The 27799-nt window shown below is 44.1% G+C and overlaps 3 protein-coding genes across 4 annotated transcripts in view; 1 reads left to right on the top strand and 2 right to left on the bottom strand.

The window, feature by feature from the left end:
- The window catches only part of GRAMD1C (GRAM domain containing 1C), a 52492-nt gene extending 52083 nt beyond the window's left edge, over positions 1-409 (bottom strand). Inside the window, exon 1 of the mRNA XM_039717906.1 lies at positions 1-409. Coding sequence (XP_039573840.1) covers positions 1-125 — 125 coding nt within the window. The 5' untranslated portion in view covers positions 126-409.
- Positions 410-2938: 2529 nt separating this feature from the next.
- LOC120506389 lies at positions 2939-10281 on the top strand. 2 transcript variants are annotated; one of them, XM_039717908.1, is made up of 4 exons: positions 2939-3074; positions 6825-7184; positions 8832-8973; positions 10159-10281. In XM_039717908.1, exons 1-4 carry the CDS (start codon positions 2981-2983, stop codon positions 10166-10168), a joined length of 606 nt encoding a protein of 201 aa, XP_039573842.1. In that variant the 5' UTR covers positions 2939-2980; the 3' UTR covers positions 10169-10281. The 2 variants fall into 2 exon arrangements, with proteins under 2 accessions (XP_039573842.1, XP_039573841.1); XM_039717907.1 differs by having other exon boundaries at positions 6825-7268.
- A 2574-nt stretch (positions 10282-12855) lies between these two features.
- LOC120506519 (phospholipase A2-like) lies at positions 12856-26311 on the bottom strand. Its single transcript, XM_039718189.1, has 4 exons — positions 26064-26311; positions 22856-23021; positions 16089-16195; positions 12856-13095 (listed from the first exon to the last, which is right to left on the bottom strand). Exons 1-4 carry the CDS (start codon positions 26104-26106, stop codon positions 12932-12934), a joined length of 480 nt encoding a protein of 159 aa, XP_039574123.1. The 5' UTR covers positions 26107-26311; the 3' UTR covers positions 12856-12931.
- Between the last annotated feature and the right edge of the window lie 1488 nt (positions 26312-27799).

The following is a 27799-nucleotide window of genomic DNA, read 5'->3' as shown; positions in this document are numbered from 1 at the left end:
GGGCGCACGGCGGGGCCGCGGCCGCCATTTAAAGGGGCCGGCGCCGGCCGCGCCGCCGGCCCGCGGCGGGAGGAGGTTGCCGGGGGCGAGCGGCGCCGGTGCTCCCGAGGACGGGGAGCCGTCATGGGGGGCGGAGAGCGCTACGGTGCCTCCGCTGTCCTCCTGGTCCGGCCGCGGCAGCCCCTCGGCGGCTTCCGCAAGGGTTAACTGGGAAGCCTCCGCGCCGGTGGAAAGTTTAAGGGCTGTAGTAGGAAAAAACTCCCGGCTGCTGGGGGTGGGAGGGGGTGAGGTGTTCGCTGCCTCTTGCCCGAGGGAGAGCCCCGCGCCCGCCGCCCTCCGTGAGCGCAGCCGGTTAAAGAGCGCGCGGGCAGTGAAATGGCTCCCAAAAACTGGGCTCGTGGGATTCGACGGAAAACACTACCGAGAGGCCGCTCCGGGGGGATTCCTTGGGCGAGAGAGGGAAAGGCTGACGGCGGGCCGAGCGGGGTATGAGATGACATAAAGGCAGTCAGTGAGGGGGCTTTCATTCCAGGAAATTTCACTGGGTCTCATTTTTGAAGCTGCTGGGCAGCGAGTGGTTTCTGCGCCAAGCTCTGAGCACCCGGAGGGCTCCTCACATCAGCAGACCCAACCAGAGCCACGATGGCTCGCAGATTTGCATCCTCAGCTCACCTCGCAGGAAAAAGAAGAGCCCTATGAGGTGCTAAGAAATCACTTTGCTAGGTAGTTGGCTGGTAGATGATGGATGGATGGATGGATGGATGGATGGATGGATGGATGGATGGATGGATGGATGGATATACTGATGGATAAAGCAGCCTGTTGTGTCAATGCTACTTCCTTCTGTTCTCTTTCTCTCTTCCCTGGGAAATATATGGAGGCTCCCTTTGGACATCTCAGGGTGCTCTGATACCTGCTCACTGCTACATTAGAAAAAGTGCCCAAAGTCCCCATGGGTTACACCCCCTCACAGCTGTTGGCCAAGACAGGACAAAATTAATGCAAGCAACTGCAAGTCTTCAAAATTTACAAGAGAATGTAAAAAAATGTCTAGTTTGTTTCATTTTTGTTCCTTGCTTTCTTGATTTGCACCTGAAATTTGAATTTTTGGGGGCTTTTTTCAACAACACTCAGGGTACTGGTTTATTTTTCTTTTTGTTAAAAGACTGAATTGTACTGGGTTATTCAAGTGGGAGAAGCTTCATGATCAGCTACTGGCTGCCAGCAACACTAACCAACCTCCTTTGTATTCTCTCAGTTAAAAGCTGGCTGACTGGGCACTTCAGCTCAGGCATGACCTACTTAATGGAGGATTCACAAGAGAATTGCTAGTTCTGGATGACATGAACATAAATAGCATTTGCAGGAACAATGGTGGTATGTTCATCACAACACACTTGAAGGTTTTTTTTGAAGCACACCAAGTACTTGGGTTTAAATCAGACAGTGTTTGGATTGCCTTTGGTTCAGATCCGTCTTTGCACACTGACTTTTCTGACATGCAGTCACAATTGGCCCTCTAAATCAGTAACTCGGTCCAAAATCCTCTTGATCTGCCAGATGCCTTCAACTCTACTGGTTTCCCTCATCAAACTCTTCGTTGTTTTTTGACTCCTCTGACTTTTCCTTTCACGGATATTTTGGTTTTGTTCACTAACTCTTTGGCAGTACTTCCTTCAGAAGACCCTCACAAACTTCCATCTTCCTTCTGAAGTGCTCTGTTGCTCTGCTCTTGGTCCCAGTTCCCTTCCTAATATGATTCCTACCTGGTAATCCCAAGCCTTCCCACTGTCCCAAGCCATTTCAGAGAAGTATTTGTCTCCTAGGTTCTTTTAACCATACTCCCTCTAGCCCATCCTGCTTTCGCTGCTTCCACTGCTTTGGGATCTGCACACCAAAGCTAAAGTGACTCCAGGTCACTCCAGGAATGAGCTGTTCTTGACATTGTTTGGTCAGCCAAGTTTTGTGAATCAGTTATGGGTCCTTTTTGCTTTCAAATGCAAAGAAAAGCAGAAATGCTCACGACTCTCTCAGCTGCATCGTGCTTTAAGAGTTATAGACTTGAATCTTTACTGGATACTCAAGCACAATTCCATTACCTGGAGAGTTTTGAAGATATGGAAGATCATTAGATAAAGTATGCCACAATCCCTAATCCTGCAGTTGAGGGAAGAAGTGTCAGCCAAATAGTGACAATAGCCCATGCTTGGTACAGGCATAGCACAGCTGGCAGCGCTGGGAGGTACAGGTGAGGTTTGGAGCTGCTGTAGCTCCTTTCACAGGGTTGTGCTCTGTGTGGGCCTTCTATAAACACAGACTCATTCAGAGCACACCTGCTGGTTTTGCAGATAGGCCGCCTTCTCCAGCAGTTTTCCCCTCCATCCAAGTTGCATAGACAAGCTCTACTTAAATATAAATTGAGTTTAAGTAGTCAAATTTTGATGAAAAAGGGTTTGTTCTGCGCTGAAAAAAAAAAACCAACACTTTGGGGAATACACTTAACCTGCAAACACCATGTGCATATAGCCACAAAGATATGGAGTTCCTGAAGTTTCCTTTTGTGGTGCATTAGGGTGATAATGTGGTGCACTAGAGTCTGCCTGTTCAGAAAATTAAGTCAATGTTCTTTGTGTTCTCATCATCTCTAGGGAGGGGTTCAGCAGAAGAGAGGTCTCCTTTGGAGTATCTGGATATTCTGTACTCAGCCCAAAGTTGTGGTTTATACAAGCCAAAAGTGAAAAATAATGTATTATCTTCCCTCTGCTCTCAGAGCATTTTCAACATGTTCTCAGAGAGAGATTGGAACAGCCCCTGGGGATGTAGTTGTCCCTTGCAACGTGGCTCTCATCCAGGGAGCAGGCAGAGCACTGTGAGCTCAAAGCTGTGGTAACTTTAGTAAGTGTGACATTCACTAGGCAGAATGTGAGGTCCTGTTGCTATAATACGCATATAGTTTTTACCCGTACTACCAGAGGAAGAGATGGTGAGGCCATGTACTTCAGCAACCATGAGCCAGCACATTGGGAAACTCTATAGATCTGCAGTCTCTTCATTCATCTTCTTCTTGGTGGTGGGTGAGTACTAAACCACCTTCCTTAATTAGAAGAAATACAGGTTGTTCTTGGAAGCTTGGCTTGAGAAGTTCTCTTTATTTTCAAAGTATGACTTTCAAATGAGGACTTCCTCAGGGTGCAGGGAAATTGTATTTAGTGTTGTGCATTGCATTAAAACATACTTTTCTCTTTAGATACATTCCTGTTTATCTAATATAAATGTTCTGAAAGAGCGTATTTGCCTATCTTTTCCCAGATGTGTCTCATCATTCCTAGAAGTTTCATTTCTATTTTGTTTCTCTGATATATTAGCCACCAGTTACTGTCACAAGGTAGTTATTCATATCCATTTGTGAGAGCCAACCTCAGCCCAGGGCAAAAGTCATATAAATTAAAAGCAGCAATGTGCAGTCATTGAACACTTAATCAGAGATGTCTGGGACCTGGATACAGCTTGTAAAACACCTTCATAGCACCAGCATGGTATGAGTGTGAAGCTGAGATCTAAAGCAAACAAAACCATCTGAAAGACAGTTATTTCATCAGGAGAGGGGTTTTTTTTGTGGGTTGTTAGGTGTGCTTTGTTTTTTTTTTTTTTTTTTTTTTTTTTTTTTTTTTTTTTTTTTTTTTTTTTTTTTTTTTTTTTTTTTTTTTTTTTTTGTTTGTTTGGAAATTGAGCCCTATTTGCCTAAACTGGAAGGGTAGAATTCTGCACTGACCTCCACACACTGTTTTGGTTCCCCCATGCTGTTGGCAGTTGGCAGAAGAAGCTTGCAGGGCTGCTCAGATTTACCACAGGCACCAAAGACTTAAGTGAGGCTCCAGGACAGGAAGAGAGTGCAGCTGTATTTTATTCTTTCCTTTTGTCACCCCAGCTCCTCTAGCCTGCCTTGCATATTTCTCACTTACAGGTCTGATATGGCCTTATATGGGGAAGTATCAACCTGCAGATTACATAAAGGGAAGGCTGAGGGCTTTAGTAGGTGCCTTATTAGTACTGCCAAATGTGGAGCACATTGCCACATTGCAGGGAGTCCCTGAGAGCTTTCTCCCCTCATGGCTGAAAACTGGATGTGAACTAAGGATTTCATATAGCAATGACCTGTTAGATCATCTAATAGTTTGTCCAGGTCTAGACAAGATCATCCATGCTGTATTTCTCTGTACCCTGTCTAGCTCAAGTGCTTTCACCACAAAGCCTTGCATTCCTCTCCATGGGCTTGAGCCCCCAGCCGGCATGACAAGGGAACTACGCATCACTCTGCTAATGAAGCAATTGACTTTAAAAGACCTTTGAAGCAGAGTCAGCAAAGCATTTGGCATGGTATGCTCCCAGATGCCAAAACGATAAGGGCATTGTGTAATTGAATATCTCTGAACTAATATGTTCCAGTTTTGCAACCTTGAAAAAGAAAAAGAAAGAAAAGAAAGGGAGAAAAATAGAGGCAGTGCTGTGACCTTCTCAGTGAAACCCCCCAAAGAGAGCTGGGACAAAACAAGACAGCGTACTTCTCTCCTGTTTTAATTTTCCTAATTAAGTTACATTATTTGTATTGAATAAAGGATGTGGAAATAAAACAGATGACAAGGCCAGTTATGTCATGGCAGGCGATGTGTGTAAAACAATGAACAGAGGCAACACCAAAGCACGTTGTTTCTACTCAGTTACATTCTCTATGCCACTGTCTGTGTAAAAAGTATATCTTTTGCATCACTAAAAGAAGTAAAAATTACGAAGTAAAAAAAAGTTTACACTAAAAGAAGTAAAAAGAAGTTGTGTTACAGAGGTGCATATGGAAAGGCTGGAATACTTGTAGCAAAGGAGACATTTTGTGGCCATTCTTTGAAAACAAGGTAGCAGTAGCATACACTAGCTAAAGCAGCAGTTATCCAGTGGAGAAAATTATTAATAAACTGAGATTTTAAAAGAGCACTCGTTATGAAACTGCTCAAATTCACTCTAAATAACCAAATAAATCACTTCAGAATATTTTATGCACAAAAACTGTAATATGTCAAGCTTTGTCAGTTATTTCAATTATAGTTTATATTTCCTCAAAGTATCTTGTCAAGATACTTCAGCTTTTATGGCTGCTGCCTCAATACACATATCTAACTGGACAGGGAAGATTTGGACCTCAGATTTCTCCAAGAACTTCCAGTGGGCTCATTGGTAAGATTAGATGTGAACAGAAGGATACCTTTAATAAGAACTACTAATTTTGAGTGGCCAGATTCAAAACTATGTTTGGCTACCTAATTCTCAGGCATCCAATTCCTATGGGTTGGTGCTCCAGTTCTAAGGCAAAAATTTTCAGTTTTAGGAAAAAGCACAGAGGCCAAACAGCTCGTAAGGTGTTTCACATGCTCTGTTGTTGCCGAGTTTCACAGCCAGTTTATAGTTCCTGTATTTTTCCATCCATGGGTTCTCTCTTGTTTCATATATAAACTGTAAGCTCTATACCCCAACCTTTTGTAAGGTGCCCAGAACAACGGGGCCGTGCTGGCTGACAGAAATCTTCTACTCCCATACAAGTCGTAGATAATAATAAATATGAATGCCACTGTGATTTTTGTGTACAAGCTTGCCTGGAGGAGCCGTTTAATTAACTCTCAAACTGATCATAAAGGGGTTTGGTTTTCCATTGCCTCGAGACATCCCCCCCCTCCCAGCAGAGAGTGTCTGTTGTCTTTGTGATGCTTTACCAGACCCACACAAGAGCGTTTCACACTGTGTGGATGGCAATGAAAGACTCAAGACAATGGAAAATCAGGACCTTCACTCTGGAAGTGTCTGCAGTCCTTGAGAGGACACCAACTTACTTAAAGGGAGACTATTTCACTTGAAAATAAAACAACAGAGGAGCTTTTTCCAAAAATTGGTCTGAACTCTTTCTTGGGAAAAGCTTATTTTTATGTTTGCTTTTCCCTCTTTTTGAGACAGCAACTATTCCTCTTATTTTCTGTGCCTAGGCTTGTTTCCAGAAATGAGATCCACTCTCACTACTCTTGGCTCTAGGATATGATACTATGATTAGTACCTGAGTATGAGAAGGCAGGTTGAAATGTCTGCTACAGGCATGTTCATGTTTTTGTAACAAAAGTTAGCTGGAGATGGTCCCTTCACAGAGAATAGCTGTCACCCTCAGCTTCAGTATGGGCATAAGGCTGATGTCCTGTCCTCCAGAGAGTTGATGGGATCTGCTAGGGGTTCAGTCTCTGGTAATGGAGATTCTTCCCATGATTTCAAGATTTCCTGTCCTGTAACTGAAAGTGCATGCCAAAAATTTTAAGAATCACATTAGGTTTTGGAATGCAGGCAGTTGCATGAGATGCACACTTATTCACTGTCCTTGCCAAAACAGAACTGCCAGTGTATAAACTGTACATGCATTTTTTGCTTTGCCTCAAAAGCAGTTCAGACCCTGAGACTTTCTGGAGTGGGAAGAAAGAGGTTAGTGTTGCAGATGGAAATGGGACTGATTGGACTCTAAATTCCACCCAAAGCCATTAGACAATGGCATTAATCTTCCTTTCTCTAGTATGACAGTAGAAAGGAGCTGATATTGAGGAAAAGACCTGTCTGTACACAAGAAGGAAGCAGGAATGGAAGCAGGAACTAGGAAGAAAATCCCTATCATCGTAACAGCGACTGCCCTCACGTGCTAATTCCATGAGCCATTCTTTGTGTTGGTTAGAGGTCAGGAGCAGCAGGGACAGTGATCATCCTATCACCCTCAGCTGTCCTCTTCTCTCTCTTCCCTGATACAGATATAGGAGTTACTGGTGGAGGTGCAAGTAAGGAGAATGCAGCAGCTGTGATTCATGTAACAGCACAGCCTTTGTTGTTGACACCCGAGCCTTGGAACCTTTTGGTGACTCAAACACCAGCCAAGGAGAAAGCCAAAGAGGGTGAAACTGTCGTGTTGAACTGTCATCTTAACAGTCCACAGCATCCCTCCCTGACTGACCTGATGGTGAAGTGGTACAAAGAAGATGAAAAGGGGCAGATGGACCTGCTAAAAAAGAATGTGACCATTCTGCCAAATAGCTCCAGGATCTTCATGAGTGGAGACTTGTCCCAAGGGGATGTTTCCCTGATTATCCTCAATGTGACAACCAGTGACCATGGTATTTATTTCTGTGAGGTTACACTTCCGGACGGGAAGATGGTGACGGGAGATGGCACAAAGCTCAGGATCAGGAGGGCTCTGGGTAATACTTGGAGTTAGTTACTTTTTTCCTCCTTGTTTTTCCTCCAAAGCCGGTCTGCACACTAGTAGAAAGAGAGAAGTTGGCCTGTTTGGCCTCTGCAGGAAGGGCCTGGTGTCATGGAGTGTAATTGCTCTATAGCTTTTCTCACTATTTTTGTAAGGCCAGCTAAAATTCATTTGCTTGTCTCTATAAACAGTCACAGGCATTATTATAAGGAGGAGCATTTACACCACAAAAAGAAGGAATGATGTTATCCATTAAAAAAAAGAATGCAAGAATGCATTCTGCAAAGAATGAAACAGTCAGACAAGTTCCCCTTGTACTAACAGCTCTGGCAGAACGCCCATGAGTGACAGGTGACAAGGTACCATCTCAAGGAACACCTCTAGACCTCTTTTTTTGGACGTTATTTCTCTCCAACCCACTAACTTGCATAGTCATTCCTTAACTCTGAATGACATAAGTAATCCCACAATAATCACGAGGATCATATAAAATATGATTGTTATGTAATTTCTGATTAACTTCATTCAAATTAAAGTAGCATTAGAAGTGCCAGCTATGTTGTCTTAGCCTCACAGATAGACACTAGGCATATTAAGTAGAGGTAACTTGCTATGTCTGTAGCAGCTGGAAATGTCAAACTTCCCTTTTACGTAGGCTAAACAGATTTCAGTCCCAAAAAGTCAACACATTAGAAGGGTTATTATCTTATTATCTAATTAACAAAAAGTACCTCTTCCTGTGTCAAGAGTAAATTATGCAAGTGCCATTTTCCTCTTTATCATCACCAAAGCTTCTATCTCAGCAAGATTCACAAAGCCTTTGACCTTTTGAGCCTGATTCACTAATATTTATAACACTACTCAGTTTAAACTGTAACACTAAAGCAAGCAAACTGTGCCCCTCTGAAAGGGCTTTGGTCGTGTGTCTTGTTGACTTGATCTCATAGTCTCAGTAGCACAGGTTACTCTTGAAATGTCTGCACTCTGGCCAGCATAATTGCCTTTCTGTGTTCCTGAGATGATGAAATGTATAATTTCAGCACTATGCCATCTCTGTCATGCAACAGTCCCAAGAGCAACCAGTCAAAGAAAGGACTCCAGTGGAGCTGTCTCTGCTCTCTGGTGCTGTCTCCCTTGGAAGTAGATAGGCAGACCAATGGTTTTCCTGAAGTTGTCAGAATAATTTTTGTCCTTTCAAAACTAAAGTGTACAAGCCTGAGTCCCATTAATTCAAGCAGCATCTTCTTTTGCCATCCCATAGTGTCCAGCTGTTGAGAGAGATTTCTGTGGTGATAGGGCTGCCCTGTCTCTAAAGCAACAGACAGCATAGCAGCTTAGGAATGCTGCTCAGGAGTTCCTACACAGGAATGAAAAAAATCAGGAGCTCTGTAGTGCAAGTCACTCTTCTGTGTAGAAGGGATTTCATGTCAGACAAGACATCAGCATGATCATAGTAAGCAGCTTCCTCTGCAGCCAGTGCGGAAAAGATGCTGGCTGCATTGCATATACTTGTCTGGAAAACATTTTACATCTCTCTCTACCTTCCTTTCTCCCCCAGGCTTGTTTGGTATAGAAGAATCCATTGGAACAATCATTGGGGTTGTGGCAGCTGGTATTGGAGGCATAGTGGTTCTGATCGTTGTTTTAACCCCACAGCTGAGGAAGTGCATCCTCTGTATGAGACAGGAATCTCACCAAAGGTACCTACGTTTTAACTGAAAGACAAATTAGACATTTACTTACCTCTGGTCAGACATAGGATCTGATTGAGAAAATAAGCAGTGTGAAGGAAACTAACAGAGCTGGTTCTATGTTCCATCACTTTTTTTCCAATATTTTTTTGTTTATGTTGGGTAGAGCTTTACCAATGGGCCTAATGAGTTACCTATAAAGAGGTAGGATATAGGATATAGGATCTATATATATATAGGATATATATCCTCTATATATATCCTATATATATATATATAGGATATATATATATATATATCCTCTCTCTCTATATATATATATAGGATATATATCTATATATCCTAGAGGATATAGGATCTTCTTTAATTGCCACTTTGGACTAAGAGTTTTTCAATTACATGCTGCCACTTCTTTTAACAAAGACCAAGGATTCATTCAGTTCTTTTACGTTTATACTGAACATTTATACTACAGGTTCTTCCTCCTGCCAACTTTGTTCTTCCATTTGTATTCTTGCAATGCTTGTGTACATGGAGCTGATGATGGCTTAGGTGTGTGAGGTGTGGTTTCTAAAGCCCTACTTCTATGAGATCAGCTAATAACGTTGGGAAAACCAGACATTTTCACCACACATGAGCCAAAGAAATGCCCCAATAAAAGGCTGATGTACCCAAAAGCTCACCTACTTTTTTCTGTTCTGTCAATTGATCTAATTTGAGGAGACTGACACTGCATTTTGAAACAAGTTTAGTTCCCATTTTGAGCAACTCAAGATGTGTTTCAGAGCGAGCTCAGCTGACTTTTTTGCCTTCGCTGGGGAGACGTGTGATTTGCACTTCTCCTGGCACTCAAAAATCTTTCTCAGCGTGATGAAAAAATCCCCTCCCCGAAGGGCTGAAGAAGGGCCGCTCCTGCAGTTCACTGGAGCGCTGCCGCCACCTGATGGCCAGTGTGGCGGGGACAGGGACACGCCGGGAGCTCTGCCGCTCTCTCCGGGGAGGATCTTCCAGCCCTCGCTGGGAAGCGCACTCCCTTCCATAGGCTGATGCTGCCCACACAGCATCATCCCTCTGCAAACGCTCTACATTAAGAGTTCACAACTTCTTCTTTTGCCAGAAAGCCTCGGAGGGGTTTATTGTGTTGTCCTGACTCTGTGTTGTTCACTCATTCTCTCTCCTTTCCTTCTTGCTCAGCATAGCTTGATGTGCAGCATCACAGGAGTCGCCAGGATATGCGAAGCCTGCAGGTGGAACAACTTCTGATGTGCCATAAGCCAAAAAACAGAGTTCTAGACGGAATAAAAGCCTTTGTCTCTACATGTTGACTTTGGCATTTTTGTTTTCATTAGAAAGCTTCTTTTTCCTGCAGCTTTGACAGCCACAGTGGCATATTTACCATTCTCTTGCAGCAAGAAGCAAAGCAGCTTTTTGTGAAGAAATTCATACTATCACCTGCAAAAACTCCACTTAGTTTGGACTCTGATGAGGCACCCTGGGTCTCTCTGTGCCATTAGTTCCTATTTTATAGGTGCAATTCAAAGTTTGCCAGCTGAGTTTCAGCAGAGACAGGAGCCCAGCCCTACCCAGGTGCTCCAGGTGCCCATGTAGTGCTAGCATCTACCCAAGGAAATCAAAAGCATTGCTTCTGGGGAGCAGGAGTGGCTACCATCTTCTGTGCCCGTGGCCAAAGAGGCTTTTGTCCTGTTGGCTTGTCCAGCCTAAATGCTTGCAACAAAGATGCAAAAGGGCCCACTGGTACATAGCTACTCCTGGCTGAAATAATAAGATTTTGGTTTCTCTTGCCAGAAGAAAATGTAGCCTTTGAATATAAGCTTCTAATACCGGCGTCTCTCTAATTAACATCTTTTCAGGCTAGGGTGAGAAGCAAAAAGGATCCAAACAGGTACTGGACTATGTTCCCATCCTTAGACATCACTTAGGTCACTTAGTTCTATTTTGGCTCGTAATTCTTAGAAATAACAAAAAAAAAAAAAGGAAAGATGAAAGATTTGCTTGACATGCCTGGTGTTCTCCACAGCCACTGTTTCCTGATGTGACAATGATGGATTCCAAGGCAGTCAGTGACTGGGAGACATGCCTATGTAGGAGACCAGCTTCTATATGTATCAGAGAGCAGTGTATGAGCTCTGAAGCCTGTGGAGCAGTGAGAATATTCTTTTGGAAAGTGTGGGTATGTCTGCTAGTAAGTGAAATAAACAGGAGATTAGCAGATTCCCCTTTTTGGTCCAACACCCTGGGTCGTCTCTTTAATCAACATCCATTCAGGCTAGGGTGAGAAGCAAAAAGGATCCAAACAGGTACTGGACTATGTTCCCATCCTTAGACATCACTTAGGTCACTTAGTTCTATGTTGGCTCGTAATTCTTAGAAATTTTCCTGGAAAACTGCAAAATTCGGGGCGCAATGCATTTCTCATCGGCATACTAGCTCTGATGCCACTCCCATTCTCCTGGTACCTGGAAGGTCTGTCCCTCCCTGGCAAGCATCAGGGTGACAATGGTTAATCACCAACCATTAACAGGTAATTGAAGAAGAATTCTTAACAATGAAACTAACTTACAGCAACTGGTCTGACTTGTTTTTAACTCTGCAACCTAAAAAAATAGGTAACATTTTATTCATAACAGTAAGCAGAAGTCAGAAATCCTTGCTGACCTTGCAACTGCAATAGCCCAGTGTAACTCTGCTTACCCCTGAACACAGCTCAGAAGTGTCTCCAGTGCTGTGGTCGAGGAGCATGAGGGATAAGAAAACTGGGCTCTAAGCAACCAGGTCTGGGTAAAGATGTCCCTGCTCATTGCACAGAGACTGGAACGAAATGATCTTTAAAGGCTCCTTCCAACCCAAACTACCCTCTGAGTCTATGATTAAAAAATAAAAGCACTATTTGGTGACAGGAGATGTGTTCCCACTGCACCACAGACCAAACCCTCTGTTTCTGCAAAAGAGATCTTGATCATGATCAGAGCAGGATCTTCCCTTTGCTTCATCATATATGTTACCTGTCACAGAATCACAGGCTTGAAGGTTGGAAGGGGCACAGTGGATCATCTGGTCCAACCTCACTGCTAAAGCAAGGTCATCCCACAGCACATGGCACAGGATTGTGTCCAGACAGGTCTGGAATATCACCAGTGAGGGAGACTCCACAACCTCTCTGAGCAACCTGTTCCAGTGCTCGATCACTTGCACAGTAAAGAAGTTGTTCCTCCTGTTCAGATAAAACTTCTTGTGCATCAGTTTCTACTCAGTGCCTTCTTGTTCCATTGCTTGGCACCACCAAGCAGAGCCTGACACCCTCCCTTCAGTTATTCATCGACACAGACGAGGTCCCCTCTCAGTCATCTCTTCTCAAGGCTGAACAGACCCAGCTCCCTCAGCCTTTCCTCATAAGAGAGATACTTCAGGGATATGCAAAGCCTGCAGGTACCCTTAATACCCTTAGATATTAGATAAGAGATACCCTTATCTCTTAGAGTAGAGATGCCCTTAATCACTTTTGTCACCTGTGGTTTCTCCAGCAGGTGTCAGGGTAGTTAAAGTCCCCCCGGGAACCAGGGCCTGTGACTGTGAGGCTGCTTCAAGCCGTCTATAGAAGACCTCATGCACTTTCTCCTGCTCAGGTGGCCTGTAGTGAACACCCACAACAGTGTTACCTTTACTGTAACCTATTACTGTTACTGTTACCTATTAGTCTGCCCTTTTTTCCTAACACATGAGATCTTGACTTGCTTGTTTTCCACCCAAAGGCAGAGCTCGATACATTCCAAGTGCTCTCTCACAGAGAGGGAAATTCCACCACCGCACCTTTCTCGTCTGTCTCTCCTACCCATAAATCCTGGATTGACAGAAATTCTCTCACACCATTGCTAGATCTGGAAAATGAGGAAAAAGTTTATTCCACCACCTTCAAGTTCAAATTGTTTGAAGAAAGGTCCTAAAAAGACTATTCTGGCCCCCCATATCTGACATGGCAGGTGGGATGAGTCTGTCCACATAAAAAGTCTGGCCAGAGGACGAAGTGAGGATTATATGGGGCTGCTCCCCAGCACTTGGCTGCTTCTTGGTCACACAGGCACACCATTTTTTCACATCGGTCTGTCAGGTTATCTGCAAAAGAAAATGTGAGCTGAGGATGAGAGATTCTGTATCAAAGGCAAGATACAGTTTTAGGAGGAAAAATTCCCAAAAAAAGCAGCCCTTAGAGATCAAAGGCTGTGGCAGCAGGATCAGCATGTTGTGCTGTGAGTGGATTTGACCCTCCCCTGCCCTCTCTGTCAACAGGACTGACCTTGACTGTGACAAAGGGCATCAGAAATTAGCAGCTAAATGTAGATTGGCAATGCTTATAAAAATCTGTTCAGCACACAGCACTCCCTGCTTCTAGAACTGTTAGAACTGTGAGGATTTAATTCAGTAGTCAAAGCTAAAAAGGAAAATTATTTAACCTTAGCCTGAGGTAAAAATATTCCACTGTTCCTCAGTCGGTAAATTTCCCTTCTAACTCCTCCCTCTGCAAAACAGACTGATTTTAAAAGAAATAAAAACTACTTTGAAAGAAGGAGCCTCCCAGAGGGATGTTCAGAAACCTGACGTGTCAGAGCACCCACCAGGCATCTTTCACACTTGCTGCATTAGTTGCTGATGTCTCTGATCACAGCAGAGGAGCCAACGGGGCTTTGCAGCAGGGCCAGGTACCTGATTTTGATGAGCTAGCAGCTAACAAAGTGATCAAAGTCAAACATGGAAATATACAGAATGAAAATATGTGATTGCATGACCATAAATAACATCAAAGCCACTAGCTTAGAAGGCTACATTGCAAATGACTGAGTTTGCATTAATGAACCTCATCCCACCTATAGGTGGTTTAAATGCAGTTGTTGGATTAATATTATTTTAAAGCACAGTGCCTTGCTTATTTGAGGCTGCTACCATGGGTTGTCTAACAGCCACAAAACCCTGCAGTAGGCAAAGTTTAATGTACCAGTGCACATGGGCTTCACTCCAAAACAACTGGAATAAGTATAGGAATTTTTTCAGATTTCACTGGACTTTGATGGATCAGCCCTGTATCTGAAAAATAAGAAAAGCCCTAGTTTCTTAAGCTGTTTGGAATAATCACATATTTACTGCTAAAAGTGTTTTAAGGGTCAATGAGGACTTAAGGACACATTTTTCTTAGCTACCAGTCTTGCCTGATACTCTCCTTGCCCCTTTGTTCCTTGAGCTCTTCCTATGCTGTGCCAGCAACTGTTCATCAAATGTGAGTACAAAAGTCTGGCTTTGTAACATTCATTCAAGAGGAATGATATTTTTGACCAGACCCCAGAACTAACAGCCTTTTCTATGTTCCAGATATCTATTGAATGGAATTTGCCTACAGGTGATAGCATATCTAGACTGAAGAATATGGTTTTGCCAGTTTTTTTCATTCCACGAACAAAACTACCTAATGGTAGCCAAAAGAGGAGAAATATCAAGTAAAATGAGTTTCTGCTTATTTTACATGAAAATGTCTGTATTTAGGGTACAGTGTCAGGCAACAGGCATCTAATTCCTGTTGCATTGAAATGATAGTGCAAACAGTTCTGCTTCTAATACTTCTGGACATTGTTACCCTCAGCTCAGCAAGCATGCCTGGAAATTTAATACTTCATCTGTCTTGTTTGAATGGGATCAGACATTATACCTTCACATCGCATTAAGCCCTGCCATACTGTAGCCTGGGGTAGGAAATCTGGCTTCAAAACACATTTCTATTGTTCCTCCTCACCAGGGATATCAGGGGAGTGTTGCCTGCTGAGGGCTTGTGGAGAATAGTTGATAGACATCAGGTCTTGCCTGGACATCAGTTAAGGAATCAATGAAATTTGTTTAACTCATGCTTGTTGGCTAAGTCAGAGCAACTGCATCCTGCTGCACTCCTATGTCCACTCCCATGGACTGAATGATACATCTCATATCTGCAACTTGGATTGTTCCTTCACAGCAAAGAGAAACAGGGCTTTATCGCTGTAAAATGACTAGCAGAAAATATCAGTCAGCTATGGAAATATGACGGGAGGGAGAGCAGTTGTACATTAAAGAGACACATTCCTTTGCCAGGACTTTGTATTTACTAGATTGTTCTGGAACTTGGAAAAGAGAAACTGCAGATGTGCTGTGTCCCATCCCCTATCTGCTGGCAGATCTTCAGCTGCTGGTGAGGCTGAGGACTGCACCAGTAAAATATGGTTTTCTGGTAAGGTAGAAATAGTATTTTAATGTTCTAGTTATTATGGGGATAAGTTTTACTCTCACAGTTTCTTTTCAAACTTTCAAAGTCTTCTACAATGGATTTTACAACCAGGAGCTTTCTGGAGACTTAGAAACACAAATGACAAAATCTAAGACTCAAGTCATCTGGTGTATGTCAAAACAAACTGTGCAAGACACTGACAGGCTGTGACTATGTAATTCAAACCTTCTTGACTAGGTACCAGCTGTAGAGCTGAGCACAGCCCACACTTGCTGTCTGCCTGAAGCACTCGAGAGCATTTCATTCTGCATGGTTCCAAATCCCTGCTGGAACCCCAAGACTTCAGGCTGGAGCCCCACAGCAGTGCAGGCTGACATCCTATTTAACCTTTCCTGCAGCCATCCAATAGCAGTGCTTAAGGGTAGTAAAAAAGTGGACAGTCCTGCTGGAGGGAGAGCCAGAACTGCAATGGAAAGAGCATCCCTGAAGACCCACAGCTGTAGGAAGAGGCACGCTTAATGCCACCGAGCAGAAAGTCTCCAGAGAATCATCTGCATCCCTGCCAAACTAAGATGGCTTGTGGGCTCCATGGCCCCCAGTCCTGCTCTTCAGCCTGTGTGGATCTCAGGTTACCTGGAATGGGTTGTGCTGGGGCTCCAGCTTTCCTCCCAGCTCCTGGCGAGGAACAGGGAGGGAGTTGGACAAGAATGGACATTGCCTAAAGCAGTTTTGAAACCAGTTTGGCAAACATAAACCTGCCTCTGGGGCCCCCAAAGCTCTTTGGTCAGCCTGCTGCCTGCAGAGGAGGGAGGGAAGAAGGGAGGGAGGGAAACCCAAGCAACAGGAGCCAGCCTTTCCTTACCGCACCGCACGGTGTTCTGCTCACACGCCCACTGGTAGCGCTGCACCTTGGGGTTGCAGCCTTCCTTCTCTGCTGTGTCATAGCAGCAGTCATGCCTGTGGCAGCACCTGGGGGACATAAAAAGAGAGAGTATGGGTGCCCTCCTGCACCCTGCCTGTTGGCACAGACTCCAGGACTGCTTTGCTCACACACAGCTCATGACCGCAATGTTCACCCCAGCCTGTCAGTAAATCATCTCTTGATGATGCAAGGATCTTGCCATCTCTGGGAAAGCTCACTTGTCTCAGGAGCTCATTAATGCCATATCTGCTCCCATGACCACTGTGCTTCTTCCTCTGAGCTTTTGCCCTCATGAAAGCATGTGTGGTCAAGACATGGCAATCTGGCCGAAAAGGAGCAAAAGTGTTCCTATAAATTGTGTTATTGTGGCTCACCAGCTTAGGCTTAGACCCATCTCAAAACTTGGAATTGGGATGTTTCTTGCCTTCCTCAGTATCACCAAGAAGCTTAGTCTCTTCAGTTCACCTGCCATGTGCTCCTTGGCCCATAAAGGTTCTGAGGGCAGGCTACAAATTAATCAGTCTCAATGGTGAAATTCATATGAGTTAATTTAAGAACCTTAAAAACCATCTACATCTAAGGCATTCACCTATCTTCCCTCTATGCACATCTGCACCACAGTGCAGCAGCATGTGGCTACAGTGATGAGATCGTGTCTCCGCGGCAGGGGAAACAGACAAGTCTCTTCGTTGGTTAGCACAGGAGTCCATTTTATTTCCCCCCGCCATCCCGTGCCGGGGGAGGGGGGGGCAGGAGCGGAGGGCTGAGAGCCCCAGAGGGCTGAGAGCAGAGAGAGCAAGCAGACCAGGGGCTGAGGTTTTCTCAGGTGTCCCATGGGAGGAGTCTTAATATCAGATTACAGCCTCCTTAGAACAGGAAAGCTCCACACCACAGTTCACATTTTCATTCTGCAGAGATCTAACACAGGGTGAAAAGCATCAGATTTGAAAAGTGCAGTTGTGTTTCACTGACCATAGAGGAAATGAGGATGAATAGCTCAGCTGATGACATCTGTCCTATGGACCAGTCAATGAGATCATTCTCACTGTCAATTACTTCTGAATTTATGGAAAACTTGACCTTATTCTTGTAGTTTAGGGATTCAAATTCCACCAAGAAAAGATTCAGCACTTAGAGACGTTCTCTGCTAAATAACAAAGGTTGTTTCAGCAAGGATGCAAGGTCAGAGGCTGGAGCCAGAGAGCAGTGATCTGTATTTCCAGAAGACATCCCTACAAGATCACTGTAACTCTACAGAGAAACCACTCCACTAACTGGGAAAAAATGAGACAGGCTGATTTTACATAAAAACCCTGAAGCTGCAGCAAAGCCTAAATCCATCCTCAGGGGAATGATAGATAGCAGAGCAGGCCCATCACTAGTGTCTTATATATGGGACACTGAGTGTGAAAAACGCCAATCATTTGTTTTTGAAATTTTAAACGTTTAATAGTAATAAAATTGTTATAAAAATAGTAATAGAATTAGAGTAATAAAATTTGAACAAAAAATCGAGATTAGGACAATATGGGACAATAAAAACAAAGTACGGACGTCCGCGTACTTTTTTCTGGGCAACACAAGCCCAAAAAAGGACACCCGTTAACAGAGTATTAACCCTTAAAAACAATCGCCTGTTGCATATTCATACACCTCATACATGATGCATAAATTCCATTCAAACACAGGATTCTGTCTGGTCACTGTCAACTTCTTCCTCTTAATCCTCATGCCGTCTTCCTGTCTGAGCGAGGTGGGAAGAAGTTCGTTTTCTGCTGATAAGGGAGCAATAAATTCCCTTTCTCTGAAAGATTTAGGTGTGAGTGTGAAAAACGCCAATCATTTGTTTTTGAAATTTTAAACGTTTAATAGTAATAAAATTGTTATAAAAATAGTAATAGAATTAGAGTAATAAAATTTTAACAATCGAGATTAGGACAATATGGGACAATAAAAACAAAGTACGGACGTTCGGGTACTTTTTTCTGGGCAACAGCAAGCCCGAAAAAGGACACCCGTTAACAGAGTATTAACCCTTAAAAACAATCGCCTGTTCCATATTCATGCACGATGCATAAATTCCATACAAACACAGGATTCTGTCTGGTCACTGTCAACTTCTTCCTTTTAATCCTCATGCCGTCTTCCTGTCTGAGCGAGGTGGGAAGAAGTTCGTTTTCTGCTGATAAGGGAGCAATAAATTCCCTTTCTCTGAAAGATTTAGGTGTCCTGTGGCTGCTATCTGGTGCGAGTCCTTTCTTAAACAAATATCTTACATAGCATAGTTTCTATTTTAACATTATGTTATAACCTAAAACTATATTTAATACACTACTTAAGAAAATTAAAATAGCATAACTTTCTAACATAATACAATATTCATTTTAATACTTGTGAAAAGCCAATCGTAAAATACACATTTTTCACACTGAGCACCAGAGGCTGTGATGGAGGGGAGTGCCAGCTATAGAAACCAAAGATTTGTGAGGTCTAGGGAGTGAGTCAGTAGCCAAACTGGTAAAGTTGGTGTCAGTGATGGGGAAGTATGGGGAAGAAAAACAATGTGTAGATACACGAGCAAAGGGAGGTGTTAGGACCCTCTGTGCCAAGGAAAAGAAATTGCTCTTTATGAAGAGCCAGAGGGAACAAAGAGAGAGGTAGGAGAATTTTAAAAGTTTAATAGTAATAAAATGGTTATAAAAATAGTAATATAATTAGAGTAATAAAATTTGAACAAAAAATCGAGATTAGGACAATATGGGACAATAAAAACAAAGTACGGACGTCCGCGTACTTTTTTCTGGGCAACACAAGCCCAAAAAAGGACACCCGTTAACAGAGTATTAACCCTTAAAAACAATCGCCTGTTCCATATTCATGCACGATGCATAAATTCCATTCAAACACAGGATTCTGTCTGGTCACTGTCAACTTCTTCCTTTTAATCCTCATGCCGTCTTCCTGTCTGAGCGAGGTCGGGTACTTTTTTCTGGGCAACAGCAAGCCCGAAAAAGGACACCCGTTAACAGAGTATTAACCCTTAAAAACAATCGCCTGTTGCATATTCATACACCTCATACATGATGCATAAATTCCATTCAAACACAGGATTCTGTCTGGTCACTGTCAACTTCTTCCTCTTAATCCTCATGCCGTCTTCCTGTCTGAGCGAGGTGGGAAGAAGTTCGTTTTCTGCTGATAAGGGAGCAATAAATTCCCTTTCTCTGAAAGATTTAGGTGTCCTGTGGCTTCTATCTGGTGCGAGTCCTTTCTTAAACAAATATCTTACATAGCATAGTTTCTATTTTAACATTATGTTATAACCTAAAACTATATTTAATACACTACTTAAGAAAATTAAAATAGCATAACTTTCTAACATAATACAATATTCATTTTAATACTTGTGAAAAGCCAATCGTAAAATACACATTTTTCACACTGAGCACCAGAGGCTGTGATGGAGGGGAGTGCCAGCTATAGAAACCAAAGATTTGTGAGGTCTAGGGAGTGAGTCAGTAGCCAAACTGGTAAAGTTGGTGTCAGTGATGGGGAAGTATGGGGAAGAAAAACAATGTGTAGATACACGAGCAAAGGGAGGTGTTAGGACCCTCTGTGCCAAGGAAAAGAAATTGCTCTTTATGAAGAGCCAGAGGGAACAAAGAGAGAGGTAGGAGAAATGAGGACAGATAGTGTAGGGGGCAAAAGATGTTCTCTGAATCAGGCAAGGACAAGCAAATGAGCACTGAATTTGCACAAGCAAATGATGTTCTAGCTAGGTGTGAGAACTCGCTGCTCATTATCTGGCTTGGCAAAGCCAGGGGAAGCTGCATAAACTCTGCAGAACCACAGGATTTGGGGCACAATTCTGCTTCCCCTTACAGCAGTTCCTCCTGATGATCCCCACAGCTGCAGCAAGGTGACAGATAGCTTATTCCAACACAAAGCAAGAATTTTACAGACATCTGAAAGAACTGTCAAGGAATGAAGACTAAGGAATGCTGTTGTTGTCCTTTGCCACCTTCAGATGGTCCCCTCCCGTCTGGAAATGCCCTTTGCTGCACCTGGGACAGAGTGGTGCTAAGCTTTTAATGACCTCCTAACGTGGGTTTGCACCAACACAAACAGAGGCAGCCAACGCCGTGGCACAGCACTGGTCATCAGCGATGGCAAACAAACACTGCTGTCACCTGGGTAGTCAACAACCTGCTCATCACGGCTGAGCTACGAGACAGCCCTAAAGGCTACAGACAGCTCCGGCTAGTCCGCAGCGATCAGCTGGCCAGACCCCCTGCTGTTGGGCAAATGCCAATAAGGTAAGAATTTGTCACATCAACGGCATCCTCATTGCTGTGTGGCTTTTCCTTTTGCTTTAACCTAGCGAGAGAGGAGAAATCTTACTCTTCCCAACGAGTTGGCCAGGATTTAACAGTTGGATGCAATGATCTTAGATATCTTTTCTAGCCTTAACGATCCTGTGACAGATGAGTCATAGATGCACCCTGCCTTTCATGGTGTTTTTCAGGGAAGTGCTGAGCACCCCTAGCTTCTACTTTACAACATAGGTGCTGCAGCAATCCAGGGGAACAGAAAGGAGAAACAAATCGAATGCCTCTATGTAGAAGAAATGTCATTATGCCTTGTAGTGATGGAACAGTGAGAGTGGAACAAAAGGGAAAAGGTAATTACTTACAACACCACATCAAAGTCAGTATGTGGAATAAGCCTTATAAAAGGATTACCCACTCAATGGCTTTTTTTTCTTTTTCACATAAAAGAGGGGTGCTTAGAAGCACTCTAGCCCTGTCTAGACAGATTGACTGTATTACACACGAGAAAATTACTCCTTTTGTAAGGGTCTCTGTAACAAACCTGGAAGGTCAAGGAGGTGAATAATTTTCAAACAGTATTTGTCACTCACAGCCAGTAGTTTTGCCACTTTCTTTTTTAGAATGGCAAATATGGAAAATAATAAGGTCACTTTGACAGGTGTGGGGTATTCAACCACACTGATCATTGCAGTAGTTCTTAGTAACAGATATCAGTATTTCTCTAGCAAACAGAAGATTGAATTTTTTAGGCCTAAATCTAGTGTGGCATTGCTGATTTTTCCTAGCTAAGAACCTAAATAAAACTTTTAAGTTTTTCTACAGCAGCCAAGCATTGCAGCTAAGGAATAATAATGAACGTACTTAAAGGATCAAGCTTCCCTTTTACAAACTATCTGATATTTTGAGGTATTTTCACTTGCAAAGTCTCATTTTCTGCCTTTAGGATAAAATGCTAAAATACTCCGTGCAATTTAAACAACAGCAGAAACACTGGTTGCTGATCATGTGGCCATATTTTTACTCTCTCTTTTTCAGGAGTGATGACTACTTGCATCTCCCAGGATTGCACAAATTTGGATGTCACTCAGCCTCTATGGAAAACAGCTGCTCAGCCCTTCAATAAAAGCAGTGCTCCAAATTAGTGAAGTCATGTTTTACTTTCAAGGCTTTATTATGAAATTTGTTAAAGGATAACAAAAATAATTAAACACCTTACATATGCTGCTGTAGATAAGCACTGTGATAAGCAGGTCAAGAGATATTATTGTAGTTACTCATTATTTGTGAGGCCCATATTGACTGTTTCATAGATGACATATTTCACAGACAAATAAAGGGATATGATGAGAGGGCTTTGGGAGTGAAACATCTCGCTGCATTAATGAAGACAGCTCCATTAGTCTTAAGGGACAGACAACTTCTCATTCATGCCCACAGAAATCTTTAACTTTGACATCTTTTCTTCCTTCACTCCCCTCCTCCCCCCGTCCCTTTTTTCTGTCACTCTAATTCAGCAAACTCTGGTTTTGTAGCAACCTGCAATGTCTCCAGCAGCAAGGTATTCTGGAAAGCTCAGTTTCCTTCTCAGTGAGCTGCAGACTACCTTCACCCCCGCTAAAAGCAGAGCTTGCTAACTAGTAGCACCTGGTCTGTTGACTGTAGATAGCCTTGTGTGCTTTGATATTTCAAACCTGGCAAGATTGCAAATATCAGGCTCAGAGCAACAAGAGTCCACTATCCTCAGTTTTACTCTCATTTACTCTCTTTATGCTCATTGCACAGTACAGGAAAGAAGCCTTTGCATGCATTACCTCCAACACTTGTTGGGAATGACAAGGCAAACATCTTCCCCACTAACAAAGAAAAGGGGAAATAACACCATGCTCTCCCTTATTGTCCTGCCTTGATTCAGTGGGAACTAACAGTCAATGAAGGCAACAGGTTTGATTACTCCTTGCAACTATACGGATTTCTTCAAGAAGACAAACAGTAATATTTGCATAACTGCCATTTTAAGGACCTGGGTGAAATAACCCTCCCTATACTTTGGATTACTCTCCTTTTGTCAGGCAGGGTGTGCTATCTATGAAAAAACAAACAGCTATTTTAAAAAATTACATCCTGGTTTCTCTTTTGCCCTCTACCCCACATATTACAAAGTTCTAAGAGCTTTGTTGTCATCCAGAAGGAGGTTAAGCCCTCCTTCAAATCCCAACTGATACATAGGTAATCACTCCCAAATCCCCAGTATGTTGATATATACTAAGTTCCCTGCCCACAAGGCAGCAAATGAATCAGTGGAGTCACAGTAGCACAAACAGAGACAAGCAGGGAGATCTGCACTTCTTCTGGACACATAGCTGAGGTTTCTCTTACCAGTCTGTTTTATCTTTAGGCCAACCTCGTCCTCCCAGTCCACAGTAGCACCCATAGCCAATATATGCCAAGGGAGACCGTCCTGTGCCACACGTTATGGCTCCAGCCAGTTCAATGATTCCTCGAGTGTGCAGTGAATGGGACTTTCCCAGAGCACCTTTCCAAACTGCAAAGACAGGACATGGTTACACACAAGGATTAAACAGGGCTGCTACTGGTTTTCCTGCAGTCCTTAAAGGGAGATGGTTTTGATTTTGACTGGTTGGCTGGCTGCAGCCCTGACCATCTAACTAGTCATGACATTCAGCTGGCCAAGAGTACTCTGCAGGGAGCTTTCCCTGTATCTGGGATAATCAAAAAGTGCTTGCAGAAATGCCCAAGCATGCTATTTCTTCCACAGGAGCTCAATTCAAGCAGGACTTTCTAGTTCTGGTGTACTAGTGTGTGATTGCAGCTGTGTTGCACCCAGGAGCAGTGTGTGTGGTCTTGCTCACCATAGAGTCCAAGCTATTAAGCTCTGCAGGGTCTGTGCCAGCACCATGGAGGGCCAGCCAGGCTTCAATGTACTCCAGAGCTCCCAAACCTGGGACACTTTTCCAGCTATGCTATGGTCCTGACTAGGACATGAAGCAGCAGAAAGAAATGAAGTTTCTATGTTGCTCAAGATTTCTTACGATATCCAAGTCTCCTTATTATTCAGGATCTTTTAACCCATTTTCCAGGTGGCAAAACATATTGATAGTCCTACTAATCTGCATAGAGAGACAGCTACATGCTCTTGAGCCTGTAGAGTACGTGCTTTATCAAGGACAAAGTGCCTCCATTAGCCAAGATATGTGTATAGCTGCTTTCTCTTGAGACTATGGAAGTGCTGGCAACACTTGCGTCTGCTTCTGTTATTATGTTCCACCTAAGTCGTAACAGGTGGACAGCACTAATTTGGGGAAAAAAGAAGAAAGAAGCTTTGTGTCAGCTGGAGCGTGTGGATGGCCACTGAAACCAGTCTGGAGATTTTTGACTTACAAGTCTTTCAGTCCCATGATTTTGCATGTTAATTTGGAACTTTTTAGAAGCCACAGGCTCATTCTTGCAGTAACTGTTGTGGAAACCAAGAGTACCCTGCCCATAATACTCAAATCACTGTGATGCTCAGTAGCAAACGTTGCTGCTTATCATGAGGTAGTGACAAGTAGGAGCAATTTGTGCCTGGATTTACTGTGAAGGACCAAATGCACTTTGCACTGCTCTATCAGTAGGATAAAAATCCTGAGCCCGAAAGCCTGACCCATCTGCTCATCCCACCCATGCACAGGCGCTCCAAAATCAAACGGGGGCTTTCCAGCATGCTTGGATGGAGAGGGGGGTGACTCCTGGGAGCTGGCAACTGGCCACTTGATGTTGCTTTGCCACCTGCTTCTGGCTATTGCAGCAGGCTTGACCTCTTCAAAGTGTTCTGCAAACACGGGCTAATTAATCCCCTAAACCACCCAAGGACTCAATACTATTATTAAAACAGTTGCTTTCCTTTTAAAACCTAGCCTCTAATCCCCCTGCTTGGGCCTCTTCCCGCATCGCCTGGGCTACCTTGCCCTCCGAGCCCAATCCAAATGCCAGTGAAGACAAGGACGGTCTCTCCCCATGAAGGACAAGGCAGGGCTTTGCTCCCTCTCCCTGCCTGACCTCCCAGCAGGAGTGGGTGCCACCATTTTCACCCCAGGGATCCACACCTCAGGCCCTCACAGCACAGCCTCAGTCTGCTTCCTGGGGCATTCCTCGGCGATTAAATGCACATTCCTGAAAAAGTAAGCGGCTGCTCACCTAAACACTACTTGAGTGTTCAGGTTTCGTGCTAAAAACACATTGGATGGGTTTTATTGAGAACTAAAGAGACCACTTATTTTCCTTGTCTAAACAGCAAGGCTCCGGAGTTAGAAGGGGGCTTAGCTCTCAGGGGAAATCCCAAGTAGTGAGCTGCTTTGGATTTGGGGGTATAAATCAACCTTTTTCAACCTGTTGCAGTTTGCAGACCCTGAAAATATTCCAGTGGAGACAAAAACTTCTTTGTAGGAATCCCAGCCTTCTGACAAACGGCTTGAATTTTTTTTTAGCTGTCTTTCACTGGCCTCTTAAGCCAGGACTGCTGGGCTTGGCGTGTTGGCCACTGGCTGAAAATGGTTGAGGCTGCTGTAAAGTAACTGTACCTCACCCAGAAGAAGAAAGGCCATTCTTTTGGAGATATCGCTGGAGATCAAGGAACTGTAATTACAGTGCAGAGTTGCTATGAAAGTGGAGAGAATGCCCCAAAGGAAACTCAGTCCAAAAGACTCAATTAGTGTGCTTAGGGCTGTATTTTCTGCAAGAGGCATCCAGGCAGCCTCTGATGTTCCTGTTCTTTGAAAGCTGTCTGGGTTTTGAGCCAGCAGTGCGCTGCTGCAGCTGAGAGGTCAGCCCCAGCAAGTACATTTTTAATATTCAGGTGCACATATAATAACTTGACCAAGAACTGAAATTGCTTTCTCTGTGTTAGGCAGCCAAGCCCACACAGCCAGGAAAGCCTTGAAAAAGTCTGAGACTCCACAGCAGCCTGCTCCTAGCCAAATGTCCCGTTAGCAGCATGTCCAATAATTAGTTAAACTACTAATGGACCACCTTAGAGAAAAACATACCTGCAGAGAGGTGAGCAGAGGTGAATCTGAGAACTTAGCACTATTTCCTGCTTAAACTGGCAGGCTTTGCTGTTAACGAAGGCAGGGGGCTGTTTTTTTTTTCTTTAAACTCTACTGCAGGTATAACCTCAGAAATGCCAGTTTAGTGTTTTGTTGCCTTTGTCTGTAGGGGCTTTATGTTAGCAGCCATTTATGGCTTTTATAAACAGAATTTTAAAAAATTATTTTAAATTCAGATGCGTTGAAAACTGCTCACTCCGGTATAAAAAGAAGGTATTTCTATGAAACACAGACACTAAAAACTCTGTAGCAGAAATCTATTAAAGAAAAAAGCCTATGTTTATACAGTTTATGCAAACCATAGCTGGGGCTGGGAAGTGAGGCAGGCAGGCAGCTCACTTACACAGTCCCCTCACTGTAAAGTTGAGGATTGTCTAGTGACACTTTTTTTCCCTCACTTGGCCACATCATACAGAAGTCCTGGCACAAAGCACGCAAAACTGATGGCAGGCAGGGCAGAGGGACCGAGGGCTGGTACTCACCTGCCTGAAGCAGCACCAGAACCAGCAGCAGGCGGGGGCCCATGGGCAGATCGCTCCCACACTCGGGTACTTCGGGGATCAGCTGCCGGCACTCCGGCCGTGCCTCGCCGGGCTGCCAAGTAAGCCGAGGTGTGGTTGTGCTAAACAACCCTGCCGGGCTGCTGCCCCAGGCTTTATATACACATGGCTCCGCGCCCGTCTGAAGTGGAACACCCTCTCCTGCGATGCCCCCGAGCCCCAGCGCGGTCCGGTCCGGCCCCGCAGGCTCCTCGCTGCGGGAGGAGAGGGCGAGGGCTGGCTCTGTTTGCCCAGCATCGCCTTTGGGAGGGAGGGGCTGCTGCAAGGGCATTAGGCTGGTAGGCTCTGGGACAGCCCAAGACCCAGGCACTAAGCCGGGCTCCTTCTTTAAGCTGTTTGCTTACAGACCCTGGTTAACCTCTGAGAAGCTGCGGCAAAGTGAAGCCTTCAGCCGGGCTTTCTGTGGCTTGGGCTCGCTGCTGTGGCATTCCCCTTGGCAAGGACTTTCTCCTTTTATAGATCACTTCCCAGGGTATTTTTTTTATAAATTATTTTATTTTAAGACTGATTATTTTCATGTTTAAAAAAGAAAAGACAAAACTATAAAAATCCAACAGAAAGAATACTGTTAAATGCAAGTACCTAATTATAAACTGACCAAAAGAGCTAATTCGGCCCCACTCTGAGGATAAATACCCTCTTGGCCTGTTGCTGCACCTAACTAACACCAATAGATTTCTTGACACATACTGAGACCAGCAGCTGGATCCAGCCCGCTGGTCACAGCAGGCAGCCAAATCCAGAGGTGGCCTCCCTGTCACACAGCCTCTGCCTGTATGAGGTCACAGGTAATGTGGGGCAGGAGGAATGGCCACAGTTATTTTGTCTTGGGGCTTGAAGCTTTAAAACTCCTGCCTTCCTTGGTACAGCAATCACTTGACTTGTTGGGGTCTGAGCATCTGCCCCTTCCCTGGTGTGGGCATGGTGGGCAGGGTGAGCTGCTCTGCTGGAGTGGAAGAGGAGGGGAAAGGGGCTGCTTGCCCCTTCTTGGGCACAGCCCAGGACTATCATAGCAGCACACCTTGCCTGAGTTCCCCATGCTAAAGCTGTGCTTCCCTTCTAAATGGCATAGGATTAAATATTTGCTTGCTACACATTGGTAGTCGAATCAAAGGTCATCAGCAAGTTGTATATGTGGCTCCCTTCTGCTGAGGCCTGCCCCAGTGCAGCTGCTGTCACTCTTTGCCAAGAAAGTTTTCAACATACAGTACATCCTGGGAGATGCCCTGTGATACAAGGCAAACGAGACAGCAGGACTGAGTAAATCTCATTACAGTTACCAGCCTGAAATTTCCTGTCCACCACCACCCCAGTGATGGGCCATGTGCTGGCAGTAGGACAGGAGGGAGGACAACTTGAGCACAACACTCACCCAGCTGCTCCCTGCCCTGCACTACCTCAGAGGAGCTCAGGAGAAGCTGCAAAGCTTCTGCCCTTGGAAACCCCCTTCAGTAATTATTCATTTATTCAAGTCATAATGCCAAATCACATAGAATCATAGAATGGTTTGGGTTGGGAAGGACCTTAAAAATCGTTTTAAACCCCTGCAATGGGCAGGGACAACTTCTACTCAAACAAGTTTCTTCAAGTGACATCCAGTCTCACCTTAAATGCTTCCATGAATGGGGCATCCACATCTCTGAGCAAACCTGTCCCAG

This window comes from Passer montanus, unplaced genomic scaffold (assembly GCF_014805655.1).
Source record: "Passer montanus isolate IOZ18808 unplaced genomic scaffold, ASM1480565v1 scaffold39, whole genome shotgun sequence".
Taxonomy (NCBI): Eukaryota; Metazoa; Chordata; class Aves; order Passeriformes; family Passeridae; genus Passer; species Passer montanus.
This window is presented reverse-complemented; position numbering and strand designations above follow the sequence as displayed.

Bases quoted from the DNA above. Each gene is read 5' to 3' on its own strand.
- LOC120506519 (XM_039718189.1), bottom strand. From the start codon at position 26,106: ATGGGCCCCCGCCTGCTGCTGGTTCTGGTGCTGCTTCAGGCAG. The intron at 16,196-22,855 runs GTAAGAGAAACC...TATGTCCCCCAG, and splicing joins CCTAAAGATAAAACAGACTG to GTGCTGCCACAGGCATGACT. The intron at 13,096-16,088 runs GTAAGGAAAGGC...TTTCTTTTGCAG, and splicing joins GCAGAACACCGTGCGGTGCG to ATAACCTGACAGACCGATGT.
- LOC120506389 (XM_039717907.1), top strand. From the start codon at position 2,981: ATGGTGAGGCCATGTACTTCAGCAACCATGAGCCAGCACATTGGGAAA. The intron at 3,075-6,824 runs GTGAGTACTAAA...TCCCTGATACAG, and splicing joins CATCTTCTTCTTGGTGGTGG to ATATAGGAGTTACTGGTGGA. The intron at 7,269-8,831 runs GTAATACTTGGA...TTTCTCCCCCAG, and splicing joins CAGGATCAGGAGGGCTCTGG to GCTTGTTTGGTATAGAAGAA.